Source organism: Myotis daubentonii, chromosome 4 (assembly GCF_963259705.1).
Source record: "Myotis daubentonii chromosome 4, mMyoDau2.1, whole genome shotgun sequence".
Classification (NCBI taxonomy): domain Eukaryota; kingdom Metazoa; phylum Chordata; class Mammalia; order Chiroptera; family Vespertilionidae; genus Myotis; species Myotis daubentonii.
The window spans coordinates 12340685-12362966 of record NC_081843.1 but is presented as its reverse complement, the minus strand read 5'-3'; the positions used below and the strand labels follow the sequence as shown (position 1 = coordinate 12362966).

Below are 22282 nucleotides of genomic sequence, written 5' to 3'. Positions count from 1 at the left end.
AGGCTCAGACCTTAGGAAACAGAAACCCCAAACCTGCCTGTGTCTCCCCCATAGCATCCTAAAGGCCAGGGCAGAGGACCCCACAAGTGGTCACTGTACTGTTCACTGTCAGCTCTCTGGCAAATGGGCATCAGGCAGAACCAGCTTGCACGCCCTGTGTGATGTATTTGGAATGTGGCCACCAAGTGCTGTGCATGTGTGGAACCATGAGGCAACCACGCTAGGGAGTCGGGAGGCCCCTAGGGTGTGGGGGTGTGGGCAGGGGAGGAGTAGACAGGCCCTCACCTCCTCTCACCCCCGTCCCCCAGATATTACTTCAAGAAAGTGAGTGACGAGTTTGACTGTGGAGTGGTGTTTGAAGAGGTTCGGGAAGACGAGGCCATCTTACCTGTCTTTGAGGAGAAGATCATTGGCAAAGTGGAGAAGGTGGACTGACCCGCAGGCCAGGCCTCTGTGCCAGGCAGGGCCCTCATCAGGTGGGGCAGGGATGGCCACACTGAGAGCCCGGAAAGGCTGTGCCATGTCAGGTGCTCTCATGTGTATGCAAACACGCGGCTTCTCGTGTGAGGCCAGGGACTGCCTGCTCTATAGCCACCCACCCCTTTGGTCCATCTGTGTCCAGGTGAGCAGGGGTCCCGTTGAGTGGTCCCACAGGTGTCTGTCCTGCTGCCAACAAGGAGGAAGGCCCCGTCCACTCCTCCACAGCACTACTCTGAGAGTCCGCCCAAGCAAGCAGGGAGCAGCCCCCTGTGGGGCCGCCTTGCTGACCCTCCCCAGCGGAACCCCGCTGCTAACCACGGGCCAACCTTCTGGCGCCTCCCCCCAGGGCTCTGCTTCTCCCTCCAGAAATTGCCCACCATGCCCTACTCTGGTCAGGGCCAGCTCAGGCCCGGGGTTCAGGGGCTTCTTGGGGGTCTCTAAATTGTACATGTCACCGAGTGCCTTCAACACAGCTTGTCTCTTGCCTGCCACTATGTGGATCCGGCGATGGGGCACCTCAGTGCTCCCTCTCCACCCTCAGTTTCCACAGCGCCGGCTCAGCGGGTCCCGGCTCTTCCTTCGTAAGGGCCCATGTAAATATGTACATTCTCAGGCTAGGGCTAGCAGGGGCTGCCCCGAGCCCATTTTTCATGCGCTGACTTGTACAATGATCTTTTAAAGGTACTTGGATAATAATGAAATAAAACCAGTTTTTGAACCTTCCCTGGCTATAGAGTGCACGGATCTTCTGTCAGTGGGGTCTGGTGAGCGGGTGCCTCATCCCAGCCCAGTTTCCAGCACATGTGACCCGTCTCCTCGATCCTGGCCTGGTTATGCGCAGCCCATATCAGGCCTCAGCAACAAGTTACACTGGCACCAAGGGTCTTGGGAGTAGGGTGTCTTGTGGAGCCAAAGTTGGCAGCAACACCGTGTGGGGATCTAGAAGCACCTAAGCCAGGGATCCACGAGGAGGTCTGGGGGCAAGGGCTAGGCCCCATCCCACATGGAACCCCAGGAGGCTGAGATTTGGCCAAAGTCAAATGGGGGCCAGCCATGCTCAGGAACCACACACAGTCCAGGACCAGAACTCTTTATTCGATGCCCACAATTTCCCAGGCACCGAGGAGATGGCTCCCCTGCACTGATGGCGTGGCTACAGCTCCTCCTTGAGATCCACGGTGGAGTTGGCTAATGTATCCTGGAAAGGTCACAGAGGCCCAGCTGGTAGCTGTGCCCTTAGCCCAACCTTGCCCAGTCAGCCCCATCGCCACCCATCCGAGAGCATGTCCGAGGCCTGGAGCCTTGGAATATAGGCACTCACCGGGAAGGGAGCTGAGGGCTCCTCAGCGGGCTCCTCTTCGGGTAACTTGCCCCCGTTGTCCAGGAACTTGGAGAAGGTCTCCAGGTCTCTGGCACTTTTGTATTCAATCACCTGAGGAGGGACAGGAGGGTTTGGAGGATACACCATGTCCTCCCAGATCATGCCCTGCCCAGACCACACCCACTCTAGACTCCACTGGCTAAGGCCCCACCCTCCCAAGACCCTTTCCTGCCCCCAGGCCACACCCTATACTAGGTAGGCCTTGCACTCTAAGACCACAACCCCTCCCAGAGCGCACCTACTAAAGCCACACGCTTTAAGACAGTGGTTCTCAACCTGGGGGTCGAACGACCCTTTCACAGGGGTTGCCTAAGACCATCGGAAAACACATATATAATTACATGTTGTTTTTGTGATTCATCACTATGCTTTAATTATGTTCAATTTGCAACAATGAAAATACATCCTGCATATCAGATATTTACATTATGATTCATAACAGTAGCAACATTACAGTTATGAAGTAGCAACGAAAATAATTTTATGGTTGGGGGTCACCACAACATGAGGAAATGTATTAAAGGGCCATGGCGTTAGGAAGGTTGAGAACCACTGCTCTAAGGCCTTGCCCCATCTCCATCTAAGGACTCAGACATCAGACCAAGGAAGATGGGGTCCAACCTCACCTTCCGACCCTGCCCTGCTGGGAAATACTTGAGGGTGGGAAAGCCCTGCACAGCAAAGCCCTCCAGTTCATTGGCCGTGGCATCTAGCTCGGCAATGATGATGTCTTCGTGGTCCCTGTACTTTTCGGCCAGTGCCTCCCAGGTTGGTGCCATCTCCTTGCAGTGGGTACACCACGGGGCATCTAGGACAGGGGGATGTTTGCACAGCCAGCAGGACCCCATACTGCCCACCTATCCACTGTCTCCTGCCCTCCACACTCACAGAACTTGATGAACACATTCTTGGTTTCGTCAAAAGCCACCTGCTCGAAATTCTTGCCCACAAGAGTCTTGACAGGATGCTGGTCCCAGTCAGGGGGGACCTCTTGACTCAGAAGATAGGGCTGGGGGGAACCGGACCAGGTGCTTTGTTGGGGATCTCTCCTGAGAGCTACTACTCCCACCCCCACACCCTAGGTGGGCCATCCAGCACAGACCTTGACCTTGCCGCTGAGGACTGAGTGGCAGAAGGTGGTGACCCAGGCTGCAGTGACCGGCCCCCTGTCTGCAGGCTTGTACTTCTTGGTGGTTTCCATGTTGATGAAGCGCAGGGTGGGGGCCTCCTCTGCCCTGAGCCCGAAGTACTGTAGCACGTGGTTGTTGTTGGCACTCACATCCACCACCACGAACAGCACCTGCCAACAGGGAGTATGCATTGGGCACTGGCCTCCCCCATGCCCGCCCATCAGCCCACCCAGCCAGTACCTGCCCCCGGAATGGGGGAGCTGCCTCCCTAAAGCCTGCCAGCAGCTCCTGGTGCGGGGCCAGTGTCTGGTTGATGAACAGCAGCAAATGGTTGAGGATCCTGGCCGCAAAGATCTTGGGGGACGTCTGCAGGGGTAGGCGGGGCTCATTGGAGCTGGCTCTGTGGTCACCCTCCCACTCCACCCAGTGCCCATTCCTGTACCTGCAGCCCAACTCACCTGGCTGTTGAACTCCGTGACCAGGTGCATGCTGTGCGTGAGGAGGAAGCTGGACAGATCACCCTGGTCCAGGCCCAGCTCCTCATCCACTGGGAAGTCTGCCCGCCCCTCGTCAAACTAGACAACACCCGGTGGGTCAGTAGGAGCCATAGTCCTGTCCCTAACCCCCGCCTTGGCCCAGACCCACCTTCTTGAAAAGGACCACAGTGTCCTTGGTGAGGCCAAACTTCTGAAAAAGCTGCGGACGATCAGTGAGGCCAAAGGTCATGTCCAGAGCATCCTGGGCCAGAGCCAGGAAGGTGGCCACATCCTCATCCTGCAGGTCCTAAGGGGTCCACGTCTGTGAGACCATCTGGAGCCACAGGCCCCGCTCCCAAGGCCTGGCCCCTGTGCCACTAGCTCACCTGGAAGAAGCCGATGACCACTACGTCGTGGGCATCTATCAATGCTTGGGCGCCCTCTTCATCCTCCAGGCGTGTGGTGCTGGACCCCACCCGCCGCCGCAGCCACTCAGCAATGCCCTCGGCTTCCCGGGGGCCTGTGGAGAGTCCCGTCAGCCTGGGCCCAGCCCCTGGCCCACACCACCGCACACAGGCCTGCCCCTGTACCAGTATACTCCTCCGGGTTCGTGCGGTTCCCGTCGCGGAAGAACATGAGTGTGGGGTACTCGGTCACAGCAAACTCCTTGGTCAGCTCTGGCTCTGAAGGCCCATCCACCTTGGCCAGCCTGGTTTTGGCTGACTCTGCTGCCAGCAGGGCAGCTGCCTTGATGTACTCAGGGGCCAGCGCCTTGCAGTGCCCACACCACGGGGCATCTGGGGGACAGGGCCATGAGTGTCCCTGGCCTCCATGGCCCTGGTCACAGCCCCTGCTCCCGCCTGGCCAGAGCTGGCAAACTTGGGGTCAGTCAGCTCCAGCATGGAGCATGTCCTGTGTACCTCCCTCCTGACTCAGCCACACTAAACCCAAGCACCAGAGGCCAGACCACTCAAAGCTCCCAGATCAGGAGTGCAGTGGCCAGCACCTTCCAGTGAGTTGGAGAAGAATCTTCCGTCGCTGCTCCCTGAGGCCGTGCTCCCTGCCATATGCCGCTGACTGAGGCCTGCCAGCCCAAGGGCTTTTACATGTGTAAAGGGTTGTAAGAAAGCCACAGGAGAATATGCAAGGTGTGAGCTTTATCTGGCTCTTCACAGTCTAACTGAGGGTCTCCCTTATACCTGTGCCTCCCCTCCCACCTGCTCAAGTTGGACCCCCAGACCAGCTCAGCCCCAAGGCTCTGCCTCAGATGGCGCCAAGTGCATGAGCCCCGCAGCAGGGGGCTGAGCGCACTGGGTGACGCCGGCAGGTCCCCCAGCCCTGCTGACCCTGTGCACTCACAAAACTCCACCAGCAAGGCAGGGTGCTCCTGCAGGGCCCGGCCCAGGGTGCGGTGGCTCAGCACCAGGATCCCATCCTCCTCAGGAACCTCCTCCTTCCCGGGCTCCTCCGAGGGACCCCCCGGCTCCGGCCCCTGGCCCCCCAGGCTCCAGGCCCTGAGCAACAGCAGCAGCAGCACAGACAGGAGCGGGCCGTCCATGGCAGTGCCGGGGCCCGCGGGGCGGGGGCAGATAAGGGGGCCGGGGGCCAAGCAGCGGTGGCCACGTGGCGCCCGGTCCTGGTCGCAGGAAAGATAAGGCCCAAGGCCCCCCCACCCCCGGGGGAGGGGAAGCAGACAGAGGCAACGCTGGGCACTGAGACAGGTGGAGTTTAATAGGGCTGTTCAGGGCACAGCGCCAGGCCCGGGAGGGGGTGTCCCGAGACGGGGCAGAGGGCATGAGGGGTCTGGCCACTGGCTGAGGGGGCTGGACAATGCGTGGGGGTCCCTGTGCAGTGACTGACAGAGGCAGAGGGAACAAGGACCCCGAGTGGGGAGACAGGTCCTGGGGCAGGGCAGGGGGTGGGCGCTCAGCTCTTCCAGTCTTGGCAGATGTGGAGGCCCCACTCCCAGGAAAGGTGGTCTGCCCTGTCGTCGTCAGTGAAGAACGATGTGACCACGTAGGCGCCCCTCACCAGGGCGCCTCTCGGCGCCTCCTCCACCGGAGTTACAAACTCATACTCCTGGGCTCTTGGGCCATAACTGCCCACCATGTACACAGCCTTGTCCACTGGGGGAGGAGGAGGGCATCAGGGGCTGCCCTCTGCCCCATTGGCCCCCGCCCCCCCCCCCCACCGCCTCCAGGCCCTTCACCGGCCCTCACCTCGCAGGCCCCTGCGGTAGGTGTGATGCAGACACTTGAGGCCACTGACAATTTCCTTATTGACCTGAGGGACAAAGAGTGTTAAGGGGTCCCTCTGGGAAGCCGATCCCGTGGGTGGCTGGCATCGCCCATGACAGCTGCCTCACCTTAAAGGTGATCTTCACTTTGTAATCAACACCCTCCTTCAGGACGAACACCTGATTTTTCAGGGCAGCCAGCTCCCCTGTCAGGGAAAGTGCAGCTAAGGAACAACCTCTATCGAAGGCAGAGCCCCTGCCCCAGGAGCCCCCTAGGGGGCAGTATCTGTAAAGTCCACGTCAGCGGTTCTCAACCTGTGGGTCGCAACCCCTTTGGCGGTCAAACCACCCTTTCACGGGGGTTCGCCTAAATACATCCTGCATATCAGATATTTACATGACGATTCATACCAGTAGCAACATTACAGTTATGAAGTAGCAACGAAAATAATTTTACGGTTGGGGTCACCACAACATGAGGAAGTGTATTAAAGGGCCGCGGCATTAGGAAGGTTGAGAACCCCTGGTCTACGTGATGGGTCTGAGGACGAGGGTTTGGGCACAGGGTTCTAAGCAGTCTCTACCCCAAAGATCAGTCCGTGGTTTGCAGCAGGCGCTTACCTGTGAGGTCCATGGTCATGGGCCCGGGAGCCTGCTCAGACATCAGAGTCAGCCTGGTCACCTGCACGTTGGGCAGGCTTGGGTCTGAGGAGAAATTGGAAGTCTGCCGGATGCACCCCCCACCCCCACCCCGCCCCTCTCACACCCATGGCCCGAGCGTACCCACGGCCGGCAGCAGGGGACCCAGGAGCACCCGCTTGTACTTGGCCAGGCTCTCATCGTCTGGGTCCAGCTGCTGGATCTCCAGGAGGCTCTTCCTCCCCGGGGCCCGGTACCCTGGCACAGCCTCGTCCAGCACCTCATCTGGCAGCAGCCGCCCCCCTTCCTTTTCTGTCAGAAGGACTGGGGTCAGGGAGGTGAGTGGGCAACTGCCGCCAGCCACCCTGGCATTCACTTGTCTCCCATCCCATCAGGTGGACCTCCCGCTGCCTGAAGAAACTTAAGAGGAAGCCAGTAGGGGCTCAGGGAGGGAGGGAGTGTGGGATTAGGGAAGAAGGTGTGAGCTCCGAGTGGCAGGTGCATGGGGGCTCAGGGAGAGGGGTGGGCTCTGGGGTTGACAAAGGCTCACAAGAACCAAGTGACGTTCCTGGAGGCATCGGCTGCCTTCTCCTGGCCCAGCCCTTCATCTAGGGACTCTGAGGCCAAAGGTGGGGGCAATGAAGACCCCAATGGGGGGCAGCTCCAAGGACTAGAGGCCCCACCATTGAGTGTGACCTCCAAGGTCTTTCCTGGAGCAGGGGCTCTGCCCTCACAGTCCCGAGTCCCCAGTGCTCGGGGGGCCTCCTCCCGTGTTCCCAGCATGCTCCCAGGAGCCTCTGGCCAGCCCCTATCAGCCTGCTCAGCCAGAGACCGGGGTCTCTGAGGGCCTCCCCCAGTCCTAGGAGTTCCTCCCACCGTGTTCCTGTGGGGGGAGGCGGAGGGGGCTCTCTCTCAACCCTCGAGCTTATGCTGGGGCCACCTCCCAGCGTCTCCCAGAGCCCCTTCCTGGGCGGCGCTGGCGCAGGGGTCTCTCCAAGCCCTTCCCCTAGTGTCTTGGGACAGGGTTTGTGGGAGTCCCTGCACTCTGCGCTCCTGGCTTCTCAGAACCGCCACACGCCCTGAAGGAGCCCAGCCCCACCCAAGGGAGTAGGCTCTGTGGGGCAGGTTCGGGGGGGGGGGGGGGGAAGGAGGGTCCCCCATCATCCAGGCTTCACAAGCAGACCCGCCCACTCTTGGCTCCTTTACCCGAGTGTTTAGCCCGAAGGAAGCCCCCCACCCTCGCCAGAGCGCTGCCAGGAGGACCGCATCACACAGTCCCCACGCGAGCCCCCAAAGTTTCCACGAGGGAGGGGCCGGTCCCCACCCCAGACTCAAACCGGCCCCCGCCAGGGCCCCCCCGCCCACGTGGCCGCCCTGGCCCCCACCCGGCCGGCTCACCTCGGGCGCACAGCGCCAGCCGGAGCAGTTCCAACAGCTGCGCCCCCAGCTCGCACGCGTCCAGGCCCAGCATGGTGGCCCGCGGCCCGGCCCCGCCGAGCAGCCGCCGAGGAGCCGCCGCCCGGCTTGGCGCTCAGCCCCGGCGCGACTGCGGTGAGCTCATCCCGGCCGGGAGCGCCCCCCGCGCCCAGCGCCGCGCCCGCGCCGCGCGCCCCCAGCCGCTCCGCGGACCCCGCGCAGCCCCGCAGAGACGCGCGTGTCGCCCGCACCGCGCAGGCACCCGGCCTCCCGGTCTTCGACCCACCGGAACCCCGCACAGCTGCCGCGCACACTGCCGCGGTCACGGTCCCAGCGGCCCACCCGACTGCACCCTGCTCTGGCCACCGGGGCTGCCGTACCCCCTCGGCGCCGGCAGGAGTCCGGGGCTCTTGGGGAAGCCCTCAGGGCGGGGCCGGTGGGGGGCTGGGGCGCCCAGTGGAGCAGGTGCGCCCCCCTCCCCATGTCCCCGGGCTCTCATTAGCAGTAAGCAGTGCAGGCTGCACCTGGGGCCCAACAGTCCCCCCCCTCTCCCCCTACTCCCCATCCTCAGAGCTTCTGTCTGTGCCGAGGGGACTCCCAGAACCGCCTGGCCTTGGGGGCTGGGGGACGCTATGTGTGTCTGCACAGCCTCCTGGCCCTGCGCCCCAGCGGTTACAGTCATCAGCCACAGAGCAACCCGAGTACACATGCACAGGGCCGGGCCCCACCCACAGCCATTTCTCAGTGTCTATTGACTGGCCTGTGTGGGGTGGTGGGGTGGGTTGGGGGTCTCTATGCTTTGGGGACCCGAAGATTCAGAAGACCCTCCTTGTCCTTGGGGAGAAGAGGACACTGATCCGAAACAGAACCAGGTGGTGGAGTGTTGGGGGAGGGGGGCAGAGAAGGGGCTCTGGTCTGACACCTAAACAAACCCTGGGGTGAGTAATGGGAGGCAGCCCCGCGGCGACAGGGCTAAGCTGGACTTCAGGCCGGGACAGCTGGACAAAGGCCTAGGTGTGAGTGGAGCAGGAGGAGGTGGAACAGCCTGCGTCCCCTTCTTTCTAGACCCCCTGGGCCCCCCTCTGGTCCCTCCTATTTCTGAGGACACCCAGGGGTTGGACCCAGTCTTGCCCAAAGGAGCCCCTATGTGAGCAGGAGGCCAACAGGCCCTGGGGACTAGGGGGCACTTGGGCTTGGGAGGGACTGTCCTCTCCATGCCCCACCTGCCCCCGGTCTTCCCAAGGCAGGATTGCACCCTTCCCCTGCTGCCCCCGGCTGGGCCCAGGTCCTTCTGGGCCCCATTCCTGCTGCCTTTCCTCCGGGGTAGGCAGGGTCAGTCAGGGAAGATACTTGTCCCCAGGTGGGGACAGCTCTGGCCTCCCGTGGCCTTCAGCCTCGGTAGATGCCCACTCATCCAGAGAGGACAGCCAGGCCTGGGTCCGGCCTGACCTCACCTGTGTGGGTGGGGCTGGGTGGGAGGCGTTCACTGGCATCTAAGGCAGGGTGGTAACCTGGCCGGGCTAGGAGCCCACTCCAGTCCCCCCACCCCAGCTCATGGTGGGCCTGTCCTCACCAGCACTGGGAATGGATTCAGATCACAGGTGGAAGGCTGCTGGCCAAAGGCTGACCCCATCCTGCCCTGCCCCCAAGCCCCTGAGGGGAGAGGGACGGAGGGGTGTGCCACGCCAGCAGGACCAAGGGTGATCCCGAGTGGGGGGGGGGAGTGAAAGGGAATAGTAGGTGGGTCTCGGTGGGACGCTGCCCCCCTGATGAGGAGACAGCGCCAGCGCCCACACGCCTGTGTCTTTATTTTATAGCAGATGCCACGAGGCAAAGCAGGGGCGTGATCACGTTGTTTACAGCATTCTCGTGAGCTCCAACCTCACTCAACTACATGCACCCGAACTCTAGCACAAGGCACGTGGGGCTACGTGTTTGGACCATAGGTTCAAGCTCACAACCACAGCCGTTGGCTATGATTGTGCTGGGAGGGCCCTGGCCTCCAGCTGGGACTTGCACGTGGCAATGAGAGGACCCTGTCCTTTCATTAGTCCGAGGTTTGAACCTGGCCAAAACACCGTAACCGCGCCCCACATCTCCCCTTTTACTTTTGTTTTTAAACACGCCTATCTACATTATCCAAATACTCTAAATAAATTATTCAACATAATCAAAACAAACCCCTGGTTATTAACAAAACCATAAACAGCAATGTTACAAAACTCTGGCTAATAACAAAGCAATACCAACGCAAAACCAAGTTACAAACACGTCAACATTTTCAGGATATCTTACTCAAAGTCCTTAGATTTTAGCTCCGCAAGATTTTACAGAAAACTGACAGTTCACCAACGCTAGCACAGCTTCCACTTGCTTTTTTAACATTTGCTTGGCCTCAGTGGCCATCTTCTTCAGCTGACTCCATGTTGATACCTCGGTCACTAGCGTAGTAAGATGTCGCTGATGCAAAGATGTCGTTGATGCAAAACCAGTCCCCTGGACCAGGCTGTTTGGGCGGTTGACCTCGGTACTGAGTCCGCACCAGTCCCAGTCAAATCAGCCTCATCCATGCAGTTGGAAGTCTGGTCCCTTTACAGCTTCTTTCTTTATCCGCTGCTGCATGGAAAGGATCAGCCCTCGATCCTGCAGAGCTGGAGACTTCCCACTCTGAGTCTGGCGTCTCACAGGGACCCAAAGTCCCAGGGAGCTATCTGGTCACACAAGCAAAGATAACCAAAGCCTAGAAGCAATGCAACTGCATTGTTAAAATAAAAATTACTTCCTTAAACAACATCAACCACAGCCATTTTTTACTTTACAGTGGCTTAAACAAAACCTAGGAGACTTCCACCTTATTTTATATTTCCTAATTCTTATTTTCTACTTATTTCTCTATTTCTACCGCTTATTTTCTAATGTCTACCGCTTCTACAGCTCATTTCTTACCGCTTATTTTTTACAGCTTATTTCCTGAATTTCCCAAGTTTTACACCGAGCTAATATTACCACACTTCGGCTCCCTACCTTTTGGTTTTTTGGCCTTATCTCACTTTTGCTCTTTAACACATTGCGTACCGCATAGAAATCTCTAAGACATACGCCAGGGACCGCACGTTTTGGGGCAAACTGCACGTTATTTAAATCATCGTAACTACAGATCATAATGCACTTTAGGTGTTGTTTTTCAATAATTATAACATTTTTATTTACAAAAACAATTAAACAATTAAAGTTCCTAGTACTTTTTTAATGTATGGTACTGCGTAAAACATTTTCCTCTGTGAAGAGGGACCAAACAAAATTTACTTAATTATCTAGATTTGCTCCTTTTCCCATGGGCGGCACAAACTGCAGGCTCTCGTAGGAAATTTTTTCTTTCCACTCGCTGGAACACGGGTAGGTTCATGCTGCTTCATATCACCTGACAGCCTTTGGGGTGGATCTTTACGAGGTGCTCTCCTTGCACCCCCAGGGGAAGGGCTGGACAGATTTGTCTCTGGTTCCGGAGAGCCTTCATTATTGTCATCCGTTATCCAGTCTCTCGCCACCGATAGCAGAAACTGTTTATACTTCATTTTTGCTTGTGGATTGAGGACGTTGTACACTCTAAGTGAATTGAAAAGTCCACAGTTTATAAGGTACAGCACTACTTTTTTTGTCCATTTCATCGTTTTCCTTAGAATGGAACAACACGAAAGGAATTGTTCCGCACGGTCCACGCCTTTCATGTGGGCATTGTATTCCTTGATGCAGGTAGGTTTTACAATATTCTGTCCCGTTTTTCTATTTTTTTTTTTTCCTGTCGTCGAGACAGAAGTGTCATGGATCGTTGATATCATTCGGACAACCCGCTTGTCTTTCCATGCTAAGAGAAGAATATCGCCTTTTCTGGAAAATATTATGTCACCTTTCTTCATTCTTGATGTTTTCATTTCCAAATTTGGGGGTAAGCCTCTACTCTCCCTAATAGTCCCACAGACTCTAGTTTTGTTCTGTAGCAGCAATTCAGCAGTAGATGTAGCATTGTAATAATTATCCTGGTAAATATGGTGCCATATGCCAAGATAGGGTCCAAGGACTGAAAGAACAGTTTCTTGCAATTTCCTTCCTTCAGCAGTGTATATCTCCATATTGCAGATATAGCCGGTGTCACTCTCGCACACCATCCGAACAAGAAAACCGTATTTTGTTATTTTCGCTGGGTTGTATGTGCGAAATTTGAAACGTCCTCTCCATGGAATCATTCCCTCATCCAAAGACAACTGTTGCTTTGGTTTGTATATTGTTCGAAATTTATGCAGGAAATAATCCAGCACAGGTTGGATCTTGAAAAGTCTCCCCGAGCGACTGTCCATTTTGGCGTTATCACTGAAATGCCAGAATGTCCATATTTGCTCAAATCTATGGCGACCCATTGTCTGTGGAAATATAGGGGTACATATTAAAGGATCTGTTGACCAATAGTCTTTCAAGCTATCTTTTCTTGTTTGACACATCAGAATAATTAGGCCAAGGAATGTCTTGATGTCCTTCTGTGTAACCGGAGACCACCTTCGTGTTCTAGATGGTGTTTTGCGTTTCATTGCGGTTTGATCGTGATAGTTGGACAGCTCTTTGCACAACATCTCCAACAATTCATCACCAAAAAAGAGATTGGTCACAGAGGGTACGGAATCACACTGAGACGGAAATGTAGTGACCCCACCATGACCTTCAAACATTTGTAAGCGTGGTGGTGTGTCAATTTCAGACCAACAATTATCAGTAGCTTCGTCAGTGTCGGAATCACTTGAAAGCACCGCCACCTTGCGCTTCCTTACAGGTCTAATAATTTCACTGTCAGTAGAATCAGTAGAATCGTCTCCGGAATCGTCAAAACAGTCATCCGCATCTTCGATCTCACTAGGAATATCTGATAAATTATCGTTAAATACTTCCGGAAGTGTATCAGTTTCGTTGGTTTCCTTTCTTTTTCTGGGAGGGGGCATTTCTAAAAGCGGGAGGAACTTGAAGACTATTCGAATGACCAAAATACAATGTAATTGCAATGCTTTATGGGTTCGTGCAATTATATAGTTTTTCGTAGATTGACCTGCATGGTTTCCACCAATGAGATCGCTTCTATTCGATGTGGACTGTGCCGCACCAGCACGGCCAAGGATGTCTCTGAGTGGGCGGGTGAAAGGATTAAGGAAAGACAGACAAGAGAATGAAAGCTGGGTCTCGGTGGGACGCTGCCTTCCTGAAGAGGAGACAGCGCCAGCGCCCACACGCCTGTGTCTTTATTTTATAGCAGATGCCAGGAGGCAAAGCAGGGGCGTGATCAAGCTGTTTACAGCATTCTCGTGAGCTCCAACCTCACTCAACTACATGCACCCGAACTCTAGCACAAGGCACGTGGGGCCACGTGTTTGGACCATAGGTTCAAGCTCATAACCACAGCCGTTGGCTATGATTGTGCTGGGCGGGCCCTGGCCTCCAGCTGGGACTTGCACGTGGCAATGAGAGGACCCTGTCCTTTCATTAGTCCGAGGCTTGAACCTGGCCACAAGCCGTAACCGCGCCCCACAGAGGGGGCCTCTTGTTTCCAAAAAGCAGAAAGGCGCCTGTTTGTAGCCCTTAAAATGGCCCCAGCAAAGGAGGTCTGGGGTGGGGATGGCCAAGGAGTTGGAGGAGGGAAAGGGCTGGAACTGGCTAGTGTGTGAGAGTGTGTGTGTGAGTGTGTGTGATCCTTCCTTCCCAATAGAGGGGTCTCTGCAGTTCCCTAACTGGCCCCTCACCCTGTGCAGCCACAAGATGTCATAGGTGCTGATGGCATCCCCGCGATGACACCCAGGACATCACACAATCGCAAGCACACAGCCTAGGGCAGTCCGACCCCTTGTCTGACCCCACAGCCCCCTCCACCGCTGGTCCCTGCAGGGGTTACAGTAAACCCATTGTCCCCCACCCCAGCCCACCTTCACCAAAAGTTCCCTCTCCGGAAGACCCTCCCCCACAGTGCCCCCTCCCCTTCTCTGATCTCTCGTCCTCTCCCTGAGTCCTCACCCGGTCTCTGAGCTCCCCTTCCTCTTCCTGAGCCTCTACCTTCTCACAAGACCCTCCTGTAAGCCCACGTCTTCGGGTCCCACCTCAAGACACCTTCCCCAGTCACGCAGCTCCTAGCAAGTCCTCCCCACAGGGGCCTCAGTTTCTCCCTACGGTAGGGAGAGGCTCCTTGGGGTGGCTGGCCCCTTCCCGGACCCCAATGGGACCAGGGACCAACTCCAGACCAGGGAGGGTTAACTCGGATGTGGGGCGGGGCAGGGCGGGGCGGGGCAGGGCATCTCGGATGCCAGTACCTCCCAGGGCTTCACCCCTAGCTATGGCTGCCGGCCCCGCGTCCCACGGTGGGTGCCCCCGTGCGCAGATGCCTCACCTAAGCAAGGTGGGTGCTGGGTGGAGGTCCTGCCGTCCCCAGGATTTCTGGCATCAAGGCCGGGAGGGCAGGAGAGGAGCGGGTGCAGGTGGGTGAGCGCAAGAGTAGACTTGGACCTGGGGACGTTGGGCTTTTGTGGGGCGGGGTGAGGCAGCAGAGACCCCAAGCGCTGGGGGGTTAGGGGAGCGGCCCCTCGCCTTCGCCCCGCCCCCACCCACGGCCAGCAAGGCCTGAGATCCCACCATCTGTGTGCGTTAATCTCTGCGCGCACTGATCCGGGCAACCAGGTCGGTGGAGTCAGGCTGTGGGATGGGGGAGGCTGGCCGGGGCGACCCCGCACGTGTCCCGTTTGCCCAGATGGAGCGGGTGGTCGTGAGTATGCAGGACCCCGACCAGGGCGTGAAGATGCGGAGCCAGCGGCTGCTCATCACAGTCATTCCACACGCGGTGACCGGTGAGGCTGGGGTGTGGGGGTTGGGGGCTGCCGGCCCTGCCTTGGCCTCCGCCACACAAGCCACGCAATCTCTGCTACGCAGGCAGCGACGTCGTGGAGTGGCTGATCCAAAAGTACTGCATCTCAGAGGAGGGTAAGGGGGTCAGCTCACTGCCCATCCTGGCCCCCAGCCCGCCCTGGGGTCCCAGGGCTCATCGGGCGGGGCCTTCTGGGGCTCGGCAGTCTTAGGGCCAAGCCAAGTGTGCTGGGGAAGGGGACTCATCCCCAGGGACCCGCTCACCTCTCCCCATGAGGACTTGCCCCCTGCCTTAACCTCCCAACCCCACCCAGAGGCCCTGCACCTGGGCGTCCTCCTGGTTCGGCACGGCTACCTGTACGCCCCGCGCGCCCCGCAGCCCCGGCTGCAGCTAGACCAGACGCTCTACAGGTTCCAGGTCAGGCTCAGCTGGGAGCAGGTGGGACTCCAGCAGCCCAACTCGTGGGAACTTCTGGAAGGGGCGGGGCTGCCCTCCCCAAAAGGCCTGCACTGGGAGCTTCCTGTGGTGGAAGGATCCAGCTCCGGGGAGGGGCCCCAGCAGGGCCTCCGTCGGGGTAGCACCTACGGGGGATTTTGCCGGCTTCCCCTGGTCCCTCGGCCCCCCCTCCAAGGAGGAGGCTTGTGGGGCCTGAGGACAGGGTCCCTGACCTCAGGGTGTCTGTGCGCAGCCATGATGGAGCTCCCTGCCTGCCCTTCCTCCCAGCACAGACTGCGACTAGATCTGGGGCTTGGGAAGGCCCCACCCACCCCTCCCTGGAGTGAAGGCCCCTGGAGCTCAGGGTCAGGGCCCCAAGGGGTGAATGGCGGGAGAATGGCCGGTGGTCAGCCGAGCCTCCCGGCCGTGGGCAGGCAGGCAGATGCGCAGGCCCCCATCCCCAGCCAGCCCAGTGTCTTCCCAAGGGAGCTGAGCGGGTGGGGACAGCTCCTGGGGCGGGGAAGGCCCAGGAGGCCCCAGGTACCCCTTGTTCCCGCATGGCACCAGACACCCTATTTCTGGACGAGCACTCTGTGGCCAGCGGCGGAGCTTGACTATGGTGAGTGAGGAAGGGCGGGCCAGCCTGGGACAGCTCCTGGGACTGAGGCTCTGGGTGATGCACGGGGAAGGGGGGGCACAGTGCTCCTCTGCAGCCTGCTCCCTGTCCTTCCAGCCATCTACCTGGCCAAGAAGAATATCCGAAAGCAGGGGGCCCTGGTTGACCATGAGAAGGTGGGACCCCCACCCCAGGCTGAGTCCAGCCAGAGGGGCCCACGCCCCACTCATGTCCCCAGGGCCTCACAGTCGGACTCAGAGCACACAGCCCAGGCCCCAGGATGATCCAGGCGCACAAACACGCCATCCCCTGTAGTGGGGAGGTGGGGAGGTGGGAGGGCCCATGCCCCGCCCCTGAGCTTGGCATGGGAGGGGCTTAGCCACCGGGGACCTGAACACCACCCCCAGGAGCACTACGACCAGCTGCACAGAAAGATCAACCACACGTGGGACCTGGTAGTGATGCAGGCGCGAGAACAGCTGCGGTGAGAGACACCCCCCCCCCTCCCCCCCGCCCAGCGGGCACAGAGCCCAGATTGCCCAGGAAGCCCAGAGGCACTTAGCCGGGCACTGGCAGCCATGGGTCCAGAAACAGTGCCAGGCAGGCTTGGCTGCCTGCCAGGCCCTGGTCGGAGGGTGGGTGTGGGAGGTGCTATGGCAGGTGCCTGTTCCCCAGCTCTGCCTTTCCCTCCCCAGGGCTGCTAAGCAGCGCAGGAAGGCGGACAGGCTGGTCATTGCGTGCCAGGAGCAGACGTACTGGCTGGTGAACAGGCCCCCGGTGAGCCCTGGTGTGGGGAGGTCCCGCCGGAGTCAGTGTGTGCGCCTCAAATGGTGCCCTGGTGGCAGGAGGGTCCAGTTCTGTGGCTCATCAGAACCTAGAGAGCACGAGGCCAGGACTAAGGCTGCGCCCACTCACAGACCACGGGGCAAAACGCTTCTCTCTAGGTCTAAGGGAGAGGCCTGCGGAAGCTGTGGGGGGACCCCAAGACCCTAGCGATGAGGGGGCGAGGCTTAGCTGCAGCTTCTGGGGGTGCTGGTCAGAAGTCAGGCCTTGCCCAGAACCGCAGTCCTGGCAGGTGGTTTGAGGTCCCCGGACTGTGTGGGGCCGTGGAGAGATGTCTGGGTCCATGTGGCAGTCACAGCAAACCATGAACGGAAGCTACTCCTGTGGGGAAAAAAACCCAAGGAAATAGATTCTGGGAGGCACCCACAGGCCTGATGACCTCATCAAGTGTGTTTGGGGGTATATCTGGGAAATGACTCAATCTTCCATCTGGGGGCCTGGCAGTGGGCCGTGGGAGGAAAGTGGAGTGGGCATGGCCCCAAGGCTACGTGCATGAGCTGAGGCCAAGGCCGAGGAGTGGCCAGGCCAGCGATGTGGGTGAGGGGGGTGTGGAGGGGCCAGCGATGTGGGTGAGGGGGGTGTGGAGGGGCCAGCGATGTGGGTGAGGGGGGTGTGGAGGGGCCAGCGATGTGGGTGAGGTGGGTGTGGAGGGGCCAGCGATGTGGGTGAGGGGGGTGTGGAGGGGCCAGCGATGTGGGTGAGGGGGGTGTGGAGGGGCCAGCGATGTGGGTGAGTGGTGCGTGTGGAGGGGCCAGGAGTGGCAGCTGGAGCCTCTGGGCAAGTGGACACCAGGGTTCTGACTTGGGCGGAGGGAGGGAGAGGCCAGACCCGCATGTGTGTGAGGACAGGTGGCAGGACGAGTGGGTTTGGGTGAGTGGAACTGTCTTAGGTGCTTAGGTCTCTGGCTTGAGCAGTCAGGTCTGTGAAGGTGAGCTTGGCCTGGGGAGGAAGAGTGGGGAGGTTTGGGGAGAAAAGTCAAGGATTTCGCTCTAGTGGCAAAGCCAGGCTGGGACGACACGTGGATGTGGAACTCAGGAGCTATGAGCTGGGTGAGGGGCTGGAGAGAAAACCCAGAGTGGCTCTGAGAGGGTGGTCACTTGGGGTGGGAATGGGCAGAGAGGAGACTCAGGTTTCTGGATTCCTCTGGGTGTCAGTGTCCAGGTCAAAGGGTGACATGTGGGCTCAGAGCTTCAGTATATGGGAGTGAGTGGGGGGCAGGAACATAGCTCTAGGTGGGGTCTCAGCAGCCCATCTGAGCTCCCCGCCTCACCTGCTCTGCCCTCTGCAGCCTGGGGTGCCGAGTGTGCTGGAGCAGGGTCCAGAGCGGGGCTCCAGCATGGCCAGGCGAGTGCAGATGGTGAGACCCTGCCGGCAGGCACGCCCCACCCATTCCCCACGCCTACACGCATGCCCCACCCCTCACCCCTGCACCCCGGCCTCCTGCCATCCCCATCCCCAACACCCCCGTGCACACACCCCTCCCCGCCCCCACTCCACCACTCTGGGACTACCTGGGGGCTCCCCCATCTGTGCATTCATCTGTCCATCCAGATGGCACTTGACGCAGCCACTCCATGTGCCCTGTCCCACTCCTGGCCTCATTCTCCCCTCACCCTAGCCCCCCTGCCCAGCCCCCCTGCTAACTCTTGTCTTCTCACTTCCCACCTGCTGCTCTGGGTGCAAGTAAGTGCGATGGGCCCTGGGGAGGGCGGGTGGGGGGGGGGCTCTCCCCCAGGCCAGGCCAGCCACCTCTCCAAGGCCTCTGCTGGCCTCGGGAACCCACTGCACCAGGACAGACGTGGCCACACTGTGTCGCAGCAGAGCCCCCTGTTCAAACCCTGTGATGCCCCACACAGAGCAGATACATTTAGTACCTTCCTGATAGAGCTTCTTCCTGAGTTCAGAACCGTAAGCTCAGGACCACAGGCTTATAATTTCCCACTTTCAGGTCAGCCCAGGAGGCTGACCCAGAACTTGGGAATCACAGGCACTGAGGGTGCCTCGTGCCTCTGCTCGCTGACCAGTGAGGGGTGTGCAGCGTTCGGGGGGGCCAGCCAGTCCCGTGGCCACGCTCCCCACCTGGCCCACGAGGAGGTGGCAGGCGGGTTCCCAATTCTGAACACGATGAGTCTGGAGCACAGTCGACAGCCTGGGTTCCCAGCGTGACTCGTCGTAGTATTTCTCACCTGTGTGTTGTTTTTAAAAAGTAATGTAAGTACATTTGAAAGTATGGGGTAGTGATCATTGGGGCACCTAAGGCAACTTTGAGAACGTTCTGGAAACCTCCAACCTAGCGCTCCCTGAAAGCTTCCTGGGCAGTCAGACCCTGCCATCAGAGGAGGGCGAGACAGGGGCCTGGGCCGCGGTGGCATGTCGGTCCCCAGGGGCCTGCCTTCTAACTGTAGCGTCCCCTGGCCCTTCCAGACCAAGAACACGGATTTCTACAAGCGGGAGGTAGGTCCTGGGGCCGGAACAGGGGAGCGGGTGGCGGAGGCCCGCCCTGGCCCTGCTCACGGGTCCCATGTCGTAGATCGAGTGCCACACGAAGGCCCTGGGCAGGGTCCGGGCGAAGTCCTCCGTCTGCCTGGAGGCGTGAGTGGGATGGGGGTGGCAGCTGGGGACCCCGAGCCCAGAGCCCAGACCCTTCCTCTAGTGCCCTTGACCCATAAGCCCTCCCTGCCCTGGCCCCTGGCACCATCCCCACCCCCAGGTACCTGAAGTTCAGCCGTCAGCACGGCCCGCATGACCCCATCATGTCGGGGTGCCTGCCCAGCAACCCCTGGATCACAGATGATGACACCTACTGGGCCATGAACGCACCCAAGTGAGCTCAGGGTGGGAGAGGGGGTCTGCAGCTGCTCTTCCCAGCGGTGCCGCCCACCCCACAGTCCCCGTGCTCCTGACACCCCCCCCCACCCCACTCCCCAGTGTGGCTGCACCCACGAAGCTCCGCGTGGAGCGGTGGGGCTTCAGCTTCCGGGAGCTCCTGGCAGACCCTGTGGGCCGGGCCCATTTCATGGACTTTCTCAGGAAAGAGTTCAGCGGTGAGATGCCCCCACCCCCTGTTTGAGGCCCCGGCGAGGGAGGTTTTTGCCTGGGACTCCCCCCACCCCCATCCAAGTTTCAGTCAGCCCTGGCTGCAGCTCAGGGTGGGCTGACCTGGTGCCTGGACCCCCAGCCGAGAACCTCAGCTTCTGGGAGGCGTGTGAGGAGCTGCGCCACGGAGGGCAGGCCCAGATCCCCGCCCTGGTGGATTCCGTGTACCAGTGAGTGCGAGAGGTGGGCCGGGCAGGCCAAAGGGCAGGCCCGTGGAGCCTGGACCCACCGGGGCTGTCCGCCGTCCCCGCGCACAGGCAGTTCTTGGCCCCGGGCGCTGCCCGCTGGGTCAACATCGACAGCCAGACGATGGAGCGGACCCTGGAGGGCCTGCGCCAGCCCCACCGCTACGTGCTGGAGGATGCCCAGCTGCACATCTACATGCTGATGAAGAAGGTGAGCGCTCCCTCCCGTGACTGTAAAGCCATTTCCACACTTCCTGTGTGTAGACATTCCAGGAAGTTCCTCTATAGGACATGTTTTTATTGATTTGAGAGAGAGAGAGAGAAACATCAACGATGAGAAAGAATCATTGACTGGCTGCCTCCTACACGCCCCCAACTGGGGATCGATCCTGCAACCTGGGCATGTGCCTCTGACCGGAATGGAACCTGGGACCCTTCAGTCCGCAGTCCGACGCTCTATCCACTGAGCCAAACCAGCTGGGGCCCATGTCAGTTTTGTTTTTTTTTTTAAATATATTTTATTTATTTTTTACAGAGAGGAAGGGAGAGAGATAGAGAGCTAGAAACATCAATGAGAGAGAAACATCGATCAGCTGCCTCCAGCACATCTCCTACTGGAGATATGTCCGCAACCCAGGTACATGCCCTTGACCGGAATCGAACCTGGGACCTTTCAGTCCGCAGGCCGACGCTCTATCCACTGAGCCAAACCGGTTTCGGCTCATGTCAGTTCTTACTCTTACGTGATATTCAGAGGTCTCTGATGTGTCCCGCAGTCTGTGGTGACTGCCTTGCTTCCTGGTGTGATCCTGGCAGGTTCTTCCTGCTCCAGATCTGGGCCATTTCCGTCAGCCCTGGCCCTTTCTCAGGGTGGCGTTCAGAAACCTTGACCTACACACCAGGTGTGTTCGTGCCCCTGGGGTGGCCATCATTTCCCGCCTTTCAGTGGACAGAATTAGGAGATATGTGTTTAAAAGCATGTATTGGAGCTTCATACTGACACTTGTACTTCGGGTTCAGGATTAGCCTTTCTCTACCTCCCTGATCTCTCTCTTCTCTCGCACTGAAAATCTTTGCCGACAAGGCTGACAAATTACTCTGCTTCTCACGGTCCGCTCAGCGGTCTGAGCTGAGCCACAGCACCGTTTACCACACCCGCTGGCAGGGGCTTCCTTCTCTCCCTTGGTCCCTCGTATGTGCCCTATTCGGGACACCCTCTGAACGGCCCTGTCATTACTGCGGTTACGATGGTGTCACCCCTGGGTACCCAGCTCCAATTATGACCCTTCACTCTCAATGCTTGGGGATTGCTTACTTACTTTATAATTATGTGAAATATCTACAGTTTCAAAACCCAATCTGTAAAGCAGGGTAAATTCAAATCTTTATTGCTGCCCCCTACCTTCTTCCCAAGATAAATTTATATTTATCTTTTTAAAGTATGACCAATTAGATTCGCAGATTCTTCTCCCACTTAACTGTCTTCTGTGCAGTTTCTCTTGCCCTGGTCGGCTGTGTCCTCGCCCTCGCTCTACGGGGCAGACAGCTGCTCTGCGTTCCCTCGCGGGGGCACCCCGGTTCACTCCTCCCGTGTGGGTGCCGGCTCTTGCTCATCTTTGGCTGTTACACGGCCCACCTGGAAGGCAGCCCAGGTCGCTCTGAGTCAGCTGACCTGGTCAGGGCAGGTCTTGGGTGGCCGCCTCCAGCACTGTCCACCGGGGGCTCCGAGGGTCAGAGCAGGGGCAGGCTGCAGCGGGGGAGCTGAGAGGGAGGTGGCGGAAGGCGGAAGGGCCGACCACCATTTCTTACAGGACTCCTACCCGAGGTTCCTGAAGTCGGACATGTACAAAGGCTTGTTGGCAGAGGCCATGATACTCCCGGAGACAAAGCGACGGTGAGCCTGGGTGCCGTGCCCAGGAGCTGGGAGGCGGGACTTGAGGCCGCCCTGCTCTGAGGCCCCTTCTCGCCGACAGAGTGTTCCCATTCATGTGGAAGCCACGGCATTCGAGCCTGAGCCCTGCTCTCCCTCCTGCTTCTGCTTCAGTGGAACCTGCAGCTGCTGCAGGTGGCCCTGGGGGTGCTGATGGGGAGGCCTAGGTGGGCCTGAGCCTGGAGGAGGTTCCACCCCTCGCCTCTCACCACCCTCTTCTCACCCAGGGTCCTGGCAGCTGCCCAGACCCCCAGCATGGGCATCCCCTAGTGCACCAAGGGTGTAGCCTTGCTGTGGGGCACACAAGTCAGACCTCCCAGAAGGGATTGGGCCGGGTGCTGACTCCCAGGGAGGGGGTGTCATTGGCCGAGCTTGGGTCGCCTGGAGAAAGGTGGGCCGAGATGGGCAAACCAGAGCAAGGCCACGCTCCTGGCATGTGGCAGTCTTCAGCTCCTGGTGCCCACCCCCCATCTCCAGACCACTACATTAGCAGGCAAGTACCTGGGAGCCAGAGGTAGCCAGCAGGAGCA

At 59.0% G+C, this 22282-nt stretch overlaps 4 protein-coding genes across 7 annotated transcripts in view; 2 read left to right on the top strand and 2 right to left on the bottom strand.

The window, feature by feature from the left end:
• Positions 1-1203, top strand: part of AXIN1 (axin 1) — a 77066-nt gene extending 75863 nt beyond the window's left edge. For all 3 annotated transcript variants that reach the window (XM_059692513.1, XM_059692512.1, XM_059692511.1), the window contains one exon: positions 309-1203. In XM_059692513.1, coding sequence (XP_059548496.1) covers positions 309-435 — 127 coding nt within the window. In that variant the 3' untranslated portion in view covers positions 436-1203. The remainder of the gene's footprint in view (positions 1-308) is intronic.
• A 351-nt stretch (positions 1204-1554) lies between these two features.
• PDIA2 (protein disulfide isomerase family A member 2) lies at positions 1555-5040 on the bottom strand. The gene is made up of 11 exons (XM_059692515.1): positions 4827-5040; positions 4058-4264; positions 3854-3987; positions 3637-3774; positions 3450-3566; positions 3232-3357; positions 2964-3161; positions 2750-2870; positions 2488-2669; positions 1802-1912; positions 1555-1678 (listed from the first exon to the last, which is right to left on the bottom strand). Exons 1-11 carry the CDS (start codon positions 5023-5025, stop codon positions 1634-1636), a joined length of 1578 nt encoding a protein of 525 aa, XP_059548498.1. The 5' UTR covers positions 5026-5040; the 3' UTR covers positions 1555-1633.
• Positions 5041-5177: 137 nt separating this feature from the next.
• Positions 5178-8207, bottom strand: ARHGDIG (Rho GDP dissociation inhibitor gamma). Of its 2 annotated transcripts, none has more exons than XM_059692517.1 (6): positions 7741-8207; positions 6487-6654; positions 6325-6408; positions 5833-5909; positions 5687-5750; positions 5178-5593 (listed from the first exon to the last, which is right to left on the bottom strand). In XM_059692517.1, the coding sequence occupies exons 1-6, from the start codon at positions 7811-7813 to the stop codon at positions 5394-5396; spliced, it is 666 nt and encodes a 221-aa protein (XP_059548500.1). In that variant the 5' UTR covers positions 7814-8207; the 3' UTR covers positions 5178-5393. The 2 variants fall into 2 exon arrangements, with proteins under 2 accessions (XP_059548500.1, XP_059548499.1); XM_059692516.1 differs by having other exon boundaries at positions 6487-6666; positions 7741-8197.
• Positions 8208-14098: 5891 nt separating this feature from the next.
• On the top strand, positions 14099-22256 carry RGS11 (regulator of G protein signaling 11). Its single transcript, XM_059692510.1, has 17 exons — positions 14099-14185; positions 14534-14630; positions 14713-14763; positions 14961-15064; positions 15650-15701; positions 15816-15874; positions 16106-16182; positions 16394-16475; positions 17830-17898; positions 18972-18995; positions 19072-19133; positions 19252-19365; positions 19470-19585; positions 19720-19807; positions 19895-20033; positions 21634-21716; positions 21796-22256. The coding sequence occupies exons 1-17, from the start codon at positions 14123-14125 to the stop codon at positions 21917-21919; spliced, it is 1404 nt and encodes a 467-aa protein (XP_059548493.1). The 5' UTR covers positions 14099-14122; the 3' UTR covers positions 21920-22256.
• Positions 22257-22282: the final 26 nt, after the last annotated feature.

Excerpts from the sequence above, each read along its gene's own strand:
- PDIA2 (XM_059692515.1), bottom strand. The coding sequence starts at position 5,025 with ATGGACGGCCCGCTCCTGTCTGTGCTGCTGCTGCTGTTGCTCAGGGCC. Across the intron at positions 3,775-3,853 it reads TGGTCATCGGCTTCTTCCAG|GACCTGCAGGATGAGGATGT; the intron begins GTGAGCTAGTGG and ends TGGACCCCTTAG. Across the intron at positions 2,670-2,749 it reads GAATGTGTTCATCAAGTTCT|ATGCCCCGTGGTGTACCCAC; the intron begins GTGAGTGTGGAG and ends CCCCTGTCCTAG.
- ARHGDIG (XM_059692516.1), bottom strand. The coding sequence starts at position 7,813 with ATGCTGGGCCTGGACGCGTGCGAGCTGGGGGCGCAGCTGTTGGAACTG. Across the intron at positions 6,667-7,740 it reads GCTGGCGCTGTGCGCCCGAG|TCCTTCTGACAGAAAAGGAA; the intron begins GTGAGCCGGCCG and ends CCCTGACCCCAG. Across the intron at positions 5,594-5,686 it reads CTACCGCAGGGGCCTGCGAG|TGGACAAGGCTGTGTACATG; the intron begins GTGAGGGCCGGT and ends CTCCTCCCCCAG.
- RGS11 (XM_059692510.1), top strand. The coding sequence starts at position 14,123 with ATGGCTGCCGGCCCCGCGTCCCACGGTGGGTGCCCCCGTGCGCAGATG. Across the intron at positions 14,631-14,712 it reads CATTCCACACGCGGTGACCG|GCAGCGACGTCGTGGAGTGG; the intron begins GTGAGGCTGGGG and ends TCTGCTACGCAG. Across the intron at positions 14,764-14,960 it reads GTACTGCATCTCAGAGGAGG|AGGCCCTGCACCTGGGCGTC; the intron begins GTAAGGGGGTCA and ends AACCCCACCCAG.